The sequence below is a fragment of the Halichondria panicea genome, chromosome 7 (assembly GCF_963675165.1).
Source record: "Halichondria panicea chromosome 7, odHalPani1.1, whole genome shotgun sequence".
NCBI classification, from domain to species: Eukaryota; Metazoa; Porifera; class Demospongiae; order Suberitida; family Halichondriidae; genus Halichondria; species Halichondria panicea.
Window position 1 is genome coordinate 4,411,301 of NC_087383.1, and position 14,462 is coordinate 4,425,762.

The following is a 14,462-nucleotide window of genomic DNA, read 5'->3' on the forward strand; positions in this document are numbered from 1 at the left end:
CTATTCACTCACCTCTCATAGTTATACTACTACTTTTTGTGATTGAATTCTGTGATTAAACTATTTTTAGACTGCTTGTATATATACTACTTTCTGTGATTGAATTCTGTCTTCAATACTTATCTCACAGACTATACTGACTATGCCTTTGACAAAGGTTTGCTCCCACTGTTTGGCTACAGGCCATTTAAGACGATCAGTATGCACTATTAACTGTGGACACCTCTTTCTTGTGAAACAATCAAAGCACATTGCAAATTATTTACCTCTTCAATAACACTCTAATACTTTTGAGTGAAAGCAAAAACATTGCGAGAGGCATTAGCAAGCATGCAACACTCGTTACTACAGCCTTCAATACACTCTCCTGCAGTGATTTCCCTTGTTTGATTGTCATATGTCACACAACTGCATTTACGGGCCATGATTTTCACATTTATTAAATTGTTTCAGTAATGAATGGGTTCATAAATTTCCCATGGTTGATATTTACCCAATAAGTTTTGTATGGTATCATATAGCAATTTTAGCTACGCAGCTGTAATAAGCATTCAAACTCGTACGTAGTCGTATAGTGCTGGATAAATAGAAGACATTAAGGAATGAGGAAATACTTAAACCTAATTAAAAATGGAAATCAAGCGCATCCTTATTTTCAGCAACAGAAACCATATTTGGTGATCTCCCACAACGACCATGCCATAATGCAAACATAATTGGGAGTGGCATAAACTTAGCCATGCATTCGTACATTTGTAAAATGAGAATATGAGGGGGTTTCGTATTTACAGAGGATCAAGGGAGGGGCGTCATAGGATTTTCCCCCTAAAAATCAATGATATCATAACAATTAAAATACATGAATTTTCTCTTTAAAAATGTCTACGATCTCATTAAAAAAACCAAGTACGTAAATGTAATTGATTTGAATTGCACCTCAAGAGAAGCAATAGTTTAGACGAATACATGTTTTGTACAAAATTTCGGAAGCAATAAATGGTATAACAGTCTGTGTGAGTCATCACGTGTATTAGATTACTGGAGTGTGTAGCATATTTCCTTGGATAAGTCTGTGGGGTATGCCATCTTGTATATCTTGATAGCCTTGTCTCTGTGCTCTAAAGCGATTCAACAGTTTTCCTCCTTTCTTCATCCTCGACAATATCCAATAGAGCGTTATGCCTACCATGTAGAATATTGGAGCTGTGAAAGATATCCCTAAAAGTACAATGTTTGTTTCTCTCAAGCTAGGATGAATGAGACCCGTCAAATGCTCTCCGTCAATCATGGCGGAAGTTATGGCAAGGAAACCCAGAAAGACACAATCGATCTTGGCGTAGACTGCAAATTTCTCTTTATAGGGCTGACTAATGATTGTCAGCACAAGAGTTGAGACTACTACTACTGTTCCCCACGGGAAGTATGTACTATCGAGTGTAAAGGATATCAATGTGAAAGCAATAAAACGACTCATGATAGGAACGGCTGCAAACCATCGATAGTCTCGTGTTCCAGGCTCTGTCCCATCTTTGTAACAACCCTGGAAAGAGTCCATGACAGTTTGTAGGATGTGTCCTTTTACTCGCAGACATGAGATAAGACGTTGAAACCATTTAAAAGGGTACAGTACAAGCAATATTGCCGGTGCTACGATCATCACAATGCCTATTGTTATTGTAAGAATAGCGTAGGGTAAGTGCTCGACTCCAAAGTAGTCCACTGTTCCATCGTAGTACAGTACCCAGGTTGACTTGCCACTAGTCAGGTCAGTAGCACGAGAGGGAGTGAGAATGTCTATCGAAATATTGAGCACTTTTACGAATGAAAGCAGAAAGAATGTGACATATGCATCGATTACTGAGTTTCTAATGTTCCAGTTTCTACGAAATTTTTTAAAGATACAACGAAATGGTCTCCACAAAAATACCATCACTCTGTAGTCTCGGTCGTGGAGTTTGATTAAGATGTATGAATAACTGTCAACAGCAGTGGGTACATAGCTAGTGCATAATCCATTGCAAATAGTGCGAGCGTGGAAATGTCTAAGCAGATTTCAAGCTGTAGGCTTCTGAGAATATCAAGACTCCATATTGAATAGATGGGAGTTAGTGTGTGAAATAGAAAAATTTGTGTTGCGTCTCCGACCATTGCAATGTAAGCCACTCGAGCAAATGCTGGCACAGACACTAATTGACTATACCAGAGGAAGCCGCGAAGATGAGAGGATGTGGCATTGATCTTAAAGAATAGTACAATAAAGTAGAATAATGTTAATGGTCCATATGCTACTAAGATGTACTTCCAAATATTGGCAATCCCCTCTGGGCATTTAATGCATCGCATGTCATAAGAGTAAGCTAGTGGAGCATGTCCTGGTAAACATTTCCCACACAGTCTTCCTGTTCTGTTCCATCTTTCTTCACACATGAATCTGTTTATTTTTGATGGGTCAGATGGAATCACAAAGTACGCTTGTTCTTTGCTAGTGATATTATCACATCCTTCAATGCACTTTCCTACTGTGATTTCCCTTGTTTGATTGTCAAATGTCACACAACTGCATGTATGGACCATAAGTTGAAGATTGTCACACTTTGCTGAAAGCCTCTGGTCTGTTTGTCGACATATACAAGTGTTGTTGTTACAAGTTGTCCATGGTAGACAATCAGTATCACTGGAGCAGGTTTCATCAACAGTGCTTTTTAAGGCTTCAAAATGATGATTGTTTACTTGCTTTTCAGTCACTTCAGTACTTTGAATACAAACACACTGCATCACAGTAATTGTCACAATCATGTACACTGTACTCAACTTAGCCATGATAGTTAGGCTTGCATGTGTCACTATACTAGTCTATAACTACTGCAATATGCAGGTCTGTGTTCAACGATCCAACTCATATAAGCTATGTATGTGCTTATTAGGGATTGTACGTGCAGATTCATTAGTCAATTCTAGTGAAATGCGTGGGAAGTTGCCAGTATACATGTATTTTATTGCCTTATCCTTGAGCTTGATATCCAGGGGATCATATACCGCAGACATGCATGTACGTACATGCATGTAAATGCAAGGAATATATAGGTATACCGTAAGTGAGGCTTATAAAATTCCTCTTAGTTCTCATCACCTGATTGTAAGTGTAAGGAATATAGTATGTGAGGCTTATAAAATTCCTCCTATATAGCTCTCATCAGGGTTACTGATTATTGCAGCAGCTGCATCCCAAGTACAATAGCTACGAAAGAAACGATGCCTGGCCTGGCGTACTTTGTGATTTCATCTGATTCTTCAGATTCATGTGTGAAGAAATGTTAGCTATTGCATGGTATATAGCTGCAAAAGAGCCACACTGTTTCATGAGCTTGCAGCCTTAACAATTACGTACTTTGGCATCTTGTTTAGCAATAAGCATGGTCGACCATTTCCCACTCTTTTCACCATTTTTCCTGCATGCAAATGCAAATATACAGTGTATACTCATGCAGTAATAAAGTGCTAGTATTGCATGCATGTAGTTTCAATTCAGCAACCGTGGTGCTTTCATTTTCAATAGTGTCATTATGCAGTCTTCAACACACTCTCCTGATTCTGACAGAAATGATTTCCCTTTGTTTGATTGTCATAGCTAGGCCATAATTTGAAGATTGTCACACTTTGCTAAAAGCCTCTGGTCTGTTTGCCGACATACGCAGGTGTTGTTGTTACAAGTAGTTTTTATTAAAAAAATAATAATATTGTTCATAATATTGTTCAGGTAATGAATGCATGGTTTTAAATTTCCTGTGGTTAATATTTACCCATGTATCGTACCAGTTTTACAGTTGTCGTCTGTCAAAGTCGTAGGCAGTTCTATTATAGTGTTGGATAAATAGAAGACGTTGGGGAATGAGGAAATACCTAATTAATTAATGTAAATGTAATAATTATCATTAAATAGATAATTTTAGTACACTTTGGTTTGTGGTACGCACATTAATTTTGTGTAAGCAATAAAATATGGTGTAACAGCCTGTGTGAGTCTTGTTCATCACATGTATATATTAGATTACTGGAGTGTGTAGCATATTTCCTTGGTAGTGTTCAGGATTAATAAGTCTGTCTGGCATGCCATCTTCTATAACTTGATAGCCTTGTCTTTGTGCTCTGAAGCGATTCAACAATCTTCCTCCTTGCTTCATCCTCGACAATATCCAATAGAGTGTTATGCCCACCATGTAGAATATTGGAGCAGTGACTGATATCCCTAAAAGTATAACATTTGTTTCTCTCAAGCTAAAATGAATGAGACCCGTCAAATTCTTTCCATCGATTGTAGCGAAAGTTATTGCAAGGAAACCTAGAAAGACACAATCAATCTTGGTGTAGACTGCAAATTTCTCTTTATAGGGCTGACTAATGACTGTCAGCACAAGAGTTGAGACTACTGCTACTGTTCCCCACGGGAAGTAGGCACTATCGAGTGTAACGGATATCAATGTGAAAGCAATAAAACGACTCATGATAGGAACGGCTGCATACCATCGATAGTCTCGTGTTCCAGGCTCTGTCCCATCTTTGTAACAACCCTGGAAAGAGTCCATGACAGTTTGTAGGATGTGTCCTTTTACTCGCAGACATGAGATAAGACGTTGAAACCATTTAAAAGGGTACAGTACAAGCAATATCGCCGGTGCTACGATCATCACAATGTCTATTATTATTGTAAGAATAGCGTAGGGTAAGTGCTCAGTTCCTAAGTAGTCCACTGTTCCATCGTAGTACAGTACCCAGGTTGACTTTCCACTAGTCAGGTCAGTAGCACGAGTGGGAGTGAGAATGTCTATCGAAGTGTTGAGCACTTTTACGAATGATAGTAGAAAGCATGTGACATAAGCATCGATTACTGAGTTTCTAATGTTCCAGTTTCTACGAAATTTTTTAAAGATACAACGAAATGGTCTCCACAAAAGTACCATCACTCTGTAGTCTCGGTCGTGGAGTTTGATTAAGATGTATGAAATAACTGTCAACAGCAGTGGGTACATGGCTAGTGCATAATCCATTGCAAATAGTGCGAGCGTGGAAATGTCTAAGCAGATTTCAAGTTGTAGGCTTCTGAGAATATCGAGACTCCATACTGAATAGATGGGAATTAGTGTGTGAAATAGAAAAACTTGTGTTGCGTCTCCGACCATTGCTATGTAAGCCACTCGAGCAAATGCTGGCACAGACATTGCTTGACTATACCAGAGGAAGCCGTGAAGATGAGAGGATGTGGCGTTGATTTTGAAGAATAGTACAATGAAGTAGAATAATGTTAATGGTCCATATGCTACTAAGATGTACTTCCAAATATTGGCAATCCCCTCTGGGCATTTAATGCATCGCATGTCATAAGAGTAAGCTAGTGGAGCATGTCCTGGTAAACATTTCCCACACAGTCTTCCTGTTCTGTTCCATCTTTCTTCACACATGAATCTGTTTATTTTTGATGGGTCAGATGGAATCACAAAGTACGCTTGTTCTTTGCTAGTGTCATTATCACATCCTTCAATGCACTTTCCTACTGTGATTTCCCTTGTTTGATTGTCAAATGTCACACAACTGCATGTATGGACCATAAGTTGAAGATTGTTACACTTTGCTGAAAGCCTCTGGTCTGTTTGTCGACATATACAAGTGTTGTTGTTACAAGTTGTCCATGGTAGACAATCAGTATCACTGGAGCAGGTTTCATCAGCAGTGCTTTTTAATGCTTCAAAATGATGATTATTGACTTGCTTTTCAGTCACTTCAGTACTTTGGATACAGATACACTGCATCACAGTAATAGTCACAATCATGTACACTGTACTCAACTTAGCCATGATAGTTAAGCTTGTGTCACTATACTAGTCTAACTACTGCAGTATGCAGGTCTGTGTTTAATTCAACTCACACATCGTTGATGAGCTATTATGTGCTTATTAGGAATTGTACTTACAGGTTCATTGGTCATACATGCATTATTAGTGGAATGGATGGGAAGTGTCTGGTATCCATGTATAGTTAATTTATTGCTTTATCCTTTGAGCTGGATATTCAGGGGACCATAATTATACCACAGATATACATGCATGCGTACGTGCATGTACATACAAGTGAGGCTTATCAGTTTCCCCTCTCATCACCTGAGCGCTTATTTAGGGATGCGTATTATTGCAGCAGCTGTATGTTCATTCCAAGTTCAATAGCTATGAAATGATGCCTGACCTGGCATCTTTTACGTAATGATCATAATAGATAATTATCGTAAATTAAACACAATTTAAGTTTGTATTTTCTTACACCATATCTATATATATACTCCACTTAGGGTCTGTATCACAGCAACTGGGTGGGGTTTAACTACCATAAACTCCTCATTCCTCAAAAACTCCCTTGCCTTGAGGGCGCACTGATCTTATACTAGATCTACATAGCCAAAAAGAAGCTGTAGACACTTGTTGGCCACGGCAGGACAGATGGGTGGGGCTCGCTGAACGGGGCTCACTGTTAGGACATGGACAAGTTAGTGCGTAGAGCTAGAAGCTTAGCACTGGCTACAAGCTATACGCACAAGCTTTTCGTTCGTTTTCATTAGTTTTTGAGACGTTAGTTGTAAATGTGAGGTAGCTTAAGTAGCAAGCATTTCATTCCAGTGGGCATATAACACTTACTGTCCACTACATTCGAATTTATGACAACGTTAACCATCCTTGACGGCCTCAGAGGTTTTTGCCCAGCATATATCATGATGTATAGGACAATAAGTATAACATAAATTATGTATGATAGATTGTGCAAGTATTTTTGTGTGTAATATGATTCGTTACGTACACATGCTTGTATGTGCATAAGTTTATGGTGAAGTAGGTAGCTTTAAAGCTCGTTCAGTGTCTTATATTGATAAAAAAAATATGTGCAAGCAAGACAGTTTGAGTCGTATTCAATTGTCGTCATCACATGTACACGCATGTATTAGAATACTGGAGTGTATAGTATACATGTACTTCTTGGGTAGTGTTCAGGATTAATAAATCTGTCTGGCATGCCATCTTCTATATCTTGATAGCCTTGTCTCTGTGCTCTGAAACGATTCAACAATCTCCCTCCTTTCTTCATCCTCGATAATATCCAATAGAGTGTTATGCCCACCATGTAGAACATTGGAGTGGTGAAAGAGATCCCTAAAAGTACAACGTTTGTTTCTCTCAAGCTAGGATGAATGAGACCCGTCAAATTCTTTCCATCGATCATGGCGGAAGTTATGGCAAGGAAACCTAAGAAGATGCAATCAATCTTGGTGTAGACTGCAAATTTCTCCTTATAGGGCTGACTAATGATAGTCAGCACAAGAGTTGAGACTACTATCACTGTTCCCCACGGGAAATAGGCACTATCGAGTGTAACTGATATCAATGTGAAAGCAATAAAACGACTCATGATAGGAACGGCTGCAAACCATCGATAGTCTCGTGTTCCAGGCTCTGTCCCATCTTTGTAGCAACCCTGAAAAGAGTCCATGACAGTTTGTAGGATGTGTCCTTTTACGCGTAGGCATGAGATAGTACGTTGAAACCATCTAAAAGGGTACAGTACAAGCAATATCGCCGGTGCTACGATCATCACAATGCCTATTACTATTGTAAGTATAGCGTAGGGTAAGTGCTCGACTCCAAAGTAGTCCACTGTTCCATCGTAGTACAGTACCCAGGTTGACTTTCCACTAGTCAGGTCAGTAGCACGAGAGGGAGTGAGAATATCTATCGAAATATTGAGCACTTTTACGAATGATAGTAGAAAAAAAGTGACATAAGCATCGATTACTGAGTTTCTAATGTTCCAGTTTTTACGAAATTTTTTTAAGACATAACGGAATGGCCTCCACAAAAATACAATTACTCTGTAGTTTCGGTCGTGCAGTTTGATTAAAATGTATGAAATAACTGTTAACAGCAGTGGGTACATAGCTAGTGCATAATCCATTGCAAATAGTGCGAGTGTGGAAATGTCTAAGCAGATTTCAAGTTGTAGGCTTCTGAGAATATCAAGACTCCATACTGAATAGATGGGAGTTAGTGTGTGAAATAGAAAAACTTGTGTTGCATCTCCGACCATTGCTATGTAAGCCACTCGAGCAAATGCTGGCACAGACATTGCTTGACTGTAATAGAGAAAACCATGAAGATGAGAGGATGTAACATTGATTTTGAAGAATAATACTATTAAATAGAATACTGTCAGAGGTCCATATGCTACTAAAATGTACTTCCAAATATTGGCAATCCCTTCTGGGCATTTAACACATCGCATGTCATAAGAGTAAGCTAGTGGAGCATGTCCTGGTAAACATTTTCCACACAGTCTTCCTGTTCTGTTCCATCTTTCTTCACACATGAATCTGTTGATTTTTGACGGTAGATAAGAATTGTAAAGGAAAGTAGCATTTGAACAGCCTTCAATGCATTTTCCTGCAGTGAGATCTCTTGTTCTGTTGTTGTTGTACGTCACGCAACTGCACATTTGGACCATAAGTTGAAGATTTTCGGTATTGCATTTTATTGTGAGTTGATTTTCATTTTGTCGGCATACACACGTGCTGTTATTACATGCTGTCCATGGTGCGCACTCTGTGTCATTGGAGCAAGTATTGTTGTTTTCTATGGCTTTGAACGGCTGCCTCGACACTTGAGCTGTGTTGTAACTTTGAATGCAAAGACTTTGCATCATAGTAGTAGTACTCACTATCAAGTAGAAATGAATTGCTTGGCTACTCCAACTCATTGATTGTTGCTTGGTCATAATGTACTTGGTACGTAGAACACTGTCTGTGGAAGATTTCTGAACTCAGTTTTGTATCACCTTGAAAGCATACACAAGATCCTGCACAGAATGGCACCTGTGTTATTGTCTCACTTTTTTATTAATTGCTGTAATAAGTACTAATCTTCATCGCTATAGTGATAAATGTCATCAAAGCATATCACACTCGATCCTGTTACCATAATCACCATATTTTGGTAGGCTATGACACTGTTTGCTAACTCAGTGCCTACGTGGTACCCCTGTTTGTCTTGAGGGTGACACCCAGTTCAATGGGGAACCCCATGCATGTGATACTTCTGATGACACTCAGGCTTAAATTACACAGTTCTAATGTGTGGTTAGTATTGTTGTCAGTATCATTATCCTCTCTTCTCTATCGTCATCATGTCATATGTAGTCATGTGTGTACCAGTTGCCTTAAATCAATGTTACCACAGACTTCCAGCGCTAACTTGGCACTTGTAACGACAATAACAGAATCCACAGATCTAGAGGCTGAAATTGTTCACTCTATATACAGACTTTCTGTGGTATTTTTCTATGTTCATTTATTGTTTTGTTGTTATCTAATTTCACATTTTCACATCATAGGATTAGCCGAGATCAGGGTTTCACATAATTGTGCTGCAATAACACGTACCTGCGTACCTACAGTATGAACCACTTCGATAATTAAATAGAAATACTGTATAGCGGGTTATTTTCGTATGGTGGAAATTTTCGTACATAGAGCATCGTACGAAAATTAAAACTACGAAATTATTCTACCACAATAGATTCAACGTCACTGTCCTGAGCTTATTGATTTCGTATTTAATTGGGCAGTTCATACGAAAATTTGCACCAACAAAATTACATGCTATACGGTATAATTATGATTACAAGTAAATAATTTACTGCCGCTATTGTATACATTCTCTTCAGATGTGAAGTACCGAGCAACTCAACAGAGGAGGCTCGTATGCAACTGTTAGTCAGCTGGATCATTGACCATCCCAATGCAGTGGCTGAAGAGGAGGTAATTTGTATTTGCTCATTTTTAAGCCAATTTTTGGCCTCTGACAGTGCACAAACCGCCACATTATTACATATACATACACCCACATTTATATGCACACATAGGCGGCGGCTGATGAGCCCGGAGATGCAGTGAGTGCCGAGGAAGAAAGACAGAGAGAGCAGCAACAACAGCAGCAACAAGAAGCTGACAGGAATGCTGCCGCCGACGAATTCCTCTCTATTGTGAGAATTTATACGTAATGTTGCTTACAATTACAGTTTATTTATCATCCAGTTACATATTATATAATATTTAACAGTAACTGTATGCACTACTCATTTTCGTCTGCCTCTGATCCTCTTGTCTGCAGATGATGGATCCAGGGATGTCTCCCTCTACATCAGAAGTTGTGGAACAAAAGTCCATAAGCCATGCTCCTGACCTTCTTGATGGTCCTGACATTGAAGAAGAAGGTGTGCGCTAATTTCTTTTTGCTCAATAATTATGCCTCTGCGCAAGCGAGGTATACGGTAGTGTGTGTGTAGAGTGTTACAGCTGCTCAAGGATCAAGTGTTGCTACTAAAGTCAATTTGTGTTGAGTTTGACCTTCATAAAGTTGTCATAACTTTCTCATACTTCACTGAAATTCAAGTTTCATATTCCATTGGATTCCTTGTTAAAAAGCGCTTCTATCTATATGCTGTAGAGCTGGTAAGCTCCAACCAGCCTAAAAGTTACATGTAGAAGTCCCAGGCATACTTGTCCACCACATAAAGCATAAATGAAGCCATAATTTACCACATAACTTCCGGGGTTGAACTCAACGCAAATAGACTTTAGTTAGCTCTGCACTAGAACACTAGCTATTGGTAGCTGCACTTACATGTAGCATTTCATGCAACAATTCATTTTATGGACTGGCATCAACGATTATGTCGATTATTTCCTACTTTTTGAACCAATGTAAATTTAATAGCTAGATCTAGTAGCTTCATATTTGGTGCCTCCACCGAGGAATCAGCACTAGTGGTGCTTTTAGTATAGTAGTATTTTACCTACATACATGTACGTACCTCGTTGTATATGCAGTTCCTGATGTGAGTCTCAGTGGATTAGACAGCTCTCCTCAATCACTCAAGTCACTCCTCTCTGCACTCGGTCTGTCAAAGAAAAACCCAACCCCTAGACTGTTTGAATTTCCTGCTGCCGATCCCCTAGGCACACGCCTGTGTAAGACTACTACTGAGGATGACTCTACTGACACTGTTGAAGCTGAAAAACCTACTGATAGCTCCGATGATTCAAATTCGCTCAGTCTCAGTAAAACTTGTGAAAATGTCGCTGAACAAATCACTAAGTTAAAAAACCTTGATGAACACTTGGTGGCTCTAGATCGAGTGTCTGCTGCTACACAGACCCTAGTAGCGCGTCGCATCATAATGCTAGTGATTGCAAGCTTATCAACACAGGGCTCTACCACTCTTATCACCAGTCTACAGTCCGTAAACTTGGACAGTATTCAGAGTTTAGTTAGACTCCTTCGACTTGTTGACGCCGGACGTATTGATGGCAGACCAGGGGATTCATTTTCAGTTGTCACACCTTCTAGTCTCTTACCACTCAAAGGACTGGACTGTCTCAGCAGTGCTATCACTACGGCTGTTACACAAAGTCACGGTAGTGGCAAACAACTCATGTCCTCGTGCTCTCGAGACCTACTGGCTGCTGCAGTAGGTGGTGCTGAGCTTTTCCAGCAAGCTGGGCAAAGGCGTCGGCGACAAAGAAGACATATTGGCACTGATGAAGGAGCCAAATCTGATATCTCGATTCTCACGAATCCAAATTTTTCAGTTACTCGTAATCTGGTGCAGACACTAGCCAAGTCTACTGGTCAATTATCACTAAGCGTGAACAGTACCGGGATGCTGCAGATTATCGATGCTCTTGCTGCCTGCTTGTTCTCATCCAAACTCAAACCGGAGCACAGATTTTGGGCACTTGAACAGCTTCTGGAAGTGTTCTCAAGAGGAAAAATTGGAATGGACACCTCATCAGTCATCGTTAAAGACGGTACGTTTTTTATTTACTCATCTACCTATTTTTGATAATGATTGTCTAATTGTTAATAGTTACTTTTGGGGGGTATTTATGATCGTTTTATTTTCAGAATCCCATGCTGTCTCCTGTCAATTGGAACACCTTGTTGGACACAAGGGCCAAATCATGAACTGCTCCGTCAGCAAATCTGCCAATGACCGAGTTCAAAAAATCATCTCCATGTAAGCTCTCACACAGTCACGTATTAAGAGTCAGTTGCATGTGTAGCTACTGTTCATATGCTACATGTAAACAACTTTAAGCAGCTATATAAGGATTCTGTTTTGGTAATGAATGGCTTCTATTTGCTACAAAAATTCCCTTTATGCATACATAATCAGTGGAGAGGACAATTCAGCTATACTGTGGGATCTTGATAGCGGACTCACTACACCCCAAACCACCACCCTCACATTCTCCACACCCTCACAAGAGCCACGCAGCTCACCACAGCTGGAAAATGGTGGACTAATGCTCCCCACTCTCACACAAAGTGTAGGCGCGCTACTCATTGATTATTGCATATATGTAGCTTAGAAAATTTGGATTGTGACCTCTTCGGAATTCTAATCTTGCCTATTGTTGTGAATTTCCTATTTTGTATACAAAGCAGCTTTGTGCACTAGTTGTAGTTGCACTATAATTATGATTGTACAAATATTCCAATTCCTACAGTTCAGTGGTACGTGCATGGCTGGAGCAGTGGACAACATGCTGTGTGTGTGGAGGACAAGAGATGGCAAGACTGCAACTGAGAGGTTCGCTGACCTAATCACTGCTCTCCAATGGAAGCCAGCCCAGAAAGGAAGTTAGTACGCGTAACACTATACGTAGCAAATTGGTAATCACCTTTAAAATGCTAGAATGGTGTCGGAGGATAATTTGGCATTCTTTTAGTACTGTAATATCGTGATTGTAGCTACATGTACATGTACATGTATGTTGAGTGGATTGGAATTTATACCCTAATCTTTCTTGTACATGTAGGTGAGACCCCTGTGCTGCTGGTTGGGCTCATCAATGGTGGGGTGGAGATGATTGAAGTGCTGAGGGACTCGGGAGCTTCTGCTTCACCTCCAGAGATTCAAACATCGAGGATTGAAGCCAGAGGTACAGGTAGGCATAACTACACACACACCCAAGGACCTGCCCATACAAGTCACTAGTGGCAATACTAACGTCCTATTTTCAGCATATTACAGTAGCTACATGTACATGTACATAGATTTAGCTAGCTAATAATATTATTGTCAGAGATCGAATAAAATAATGTTAAACTAAACCATGCCAATGTTGTTTGTGTCAAACTGTGCTCCCGGGTATTTATTACTGCTCTGTTGTTCTTGTGTACACTAGCTAGATGTATGACTTTGTAGTTGTTACATGTATATCTATATAGTATGTATGTTGATGGTAAGCGTGCATGCAGTTGTTTCAGGATAATCATGCTATCTTAAAGTTGTCACTGTTTTCATTGGTAGAGTACCAAACCTGTTTGCTTGTACAGTAATTATTTGTGTAGCTTTTAAATGTACATTTACATGCATGTACCAATAATTCCCACGTTTATATCTCAGCTGGGGCGGTGTGCTGTGTGACCTGGTCCCCAAGCAGTAGTGCCTTTGCCGTTGGCTCCACTGCTGCTGTGGTTCAGGTGTATGTGGGCGCTGGTTGCGAGTACAGTGTTACTACTGAGATCAAGGAGATACAGGTTTGTCTGTTTGGCTAAAATTGTGCTTCCTTTTTTTTGCTATCACATTTGCATTGTCCTTGTGCTGTAAATTTTCGGAGCAAGCAAAAGTATCCCATATTGACAAAGGTACTCCATATCTTCTGAACTTTTATTGTTGTGAAAACATATGTGACACTGTATATTATGTGTAGGTGCAGTCTATGTGTTGGAGTCCTGATGGCTCTTTCCTGACAACACTGGAGAAAGATGGGGTACTCAAACTATGGGATGTGTATGGAGAGTTGCCCACTGTGATACACTCTTTCGATGCCTACCCTACCAGCTTTGTGCAGTGGCATCCTGTAGTCAGCTCAGCTGGAAGCATGCTGTTAGCAAGGTACAGTAATCTGATGAGTGGGTCTTATTTGCTTGGTGGCCTGTCTCGATGGAAGTGTAATGGTATGGAGGCCTGTCCTGTTTAGAAGGCCCATCTCGAATAAAGGCATTGGTTCATTCTGAAGTCTAACATACATTGTACGTAGTTATTCCCTTTTTACTTGGCAAATCATTTCAACAATGTGCAATCAATATTGCATTCCGTGGTAAATAATTATTGTCTGTGTCGTGAAAGGTTGAGGGAATTGCTGAGTATAAAGGTACTCATGCATACTGGTGCATGGACGCACATAAACAGGAAATAGCACAGCACATACAATTATTGGGGGAAGATATTGTCTTTATGGTACATTGAAGAGGTTATACTAGAGCCCTATGTTTTAGTCTTGCAACAGTTGAAAGATTTGTAGATCTCTATATACTGCTATTTCCCGTTTGTGTACCAGTAATTATAATTATGCATGAGTA

The 14,462-nt window shown here is 39.8% G+C and overlaps 2 protein-coding genes and 1 pseudogene across 6 annotated transcripts in view; 1 reads left to right on the plus strand and 2 right to left on the minus strand.

The window, feature by feature from the left end:
• Positions 1-14,462, plus strand: part of LOC135338014 (probable E3 ubiquitin-protein ligase HERC1) — a 55,213-nt gene that overhangs the window by 31,231 nt on the left and 9,520 nt on the right. For 4 of the 5 annotated variants that reach the window (XM_064534021.1, XM_064534023.1, XM_064534020.1 and 1 more), the window contains exons 44-53: positions 9,754-9,847; positions 9,952-10,071; positions 10,200-10,302; positions 10,919-11,899; positions 11,997-12,108; positions 12,268-12,421; positions 12,602-12,734; positions 12,914-13,042; positions 13,504-13,637; positions 13,811-13,995. In XM_064534021.1, the coding sequence (XP_064390091.1) occupies positions 9,754-9,847; positions 9,952-10,071; positions 10,200-10,302; positions 10,919-11,899; positions 11,997-12,108; positions 12,268-12,421; positions 12,602-12,734; positions 12,914-13,042; positions 13,504-13,637; positions 13,811-13,995 (2,145 nt within the window). The remainder of the gene's footprint in view (positions 1-9,753; positions 9,848-9,951; positions 10,072-10,199; positions 10,303-10,918; positions 11,900-11,996; positions 12,109-12,267; positions 12,422-12,601; positions 12,735-12,913; positions 13,043-13,503; positions 13,638-13,810; positions 13,996-14,462) is intronic. The other variant, XM_064534024.1, reaches the window with a different exon arrangement.
• Positions 875-2,907, minus strand: LOC135338018 (uncharacterized; annotated as a pseudogene).
• Positions 3,915-5,940, minus strand: LOC135338017 (uncharacterized). Its single transcript, XM_064534026.1, has one exon. The coding sequence runs from the start codon at positions 5,847-5,849 to the stop codon at positions 4,044-4,046; it is 1,806 nt and encodes a 601-aa protein (XP_064390096.1). The 5' UTR covers positions 5,850-5,940; the 3' UTR covers positions 3,915-4,043.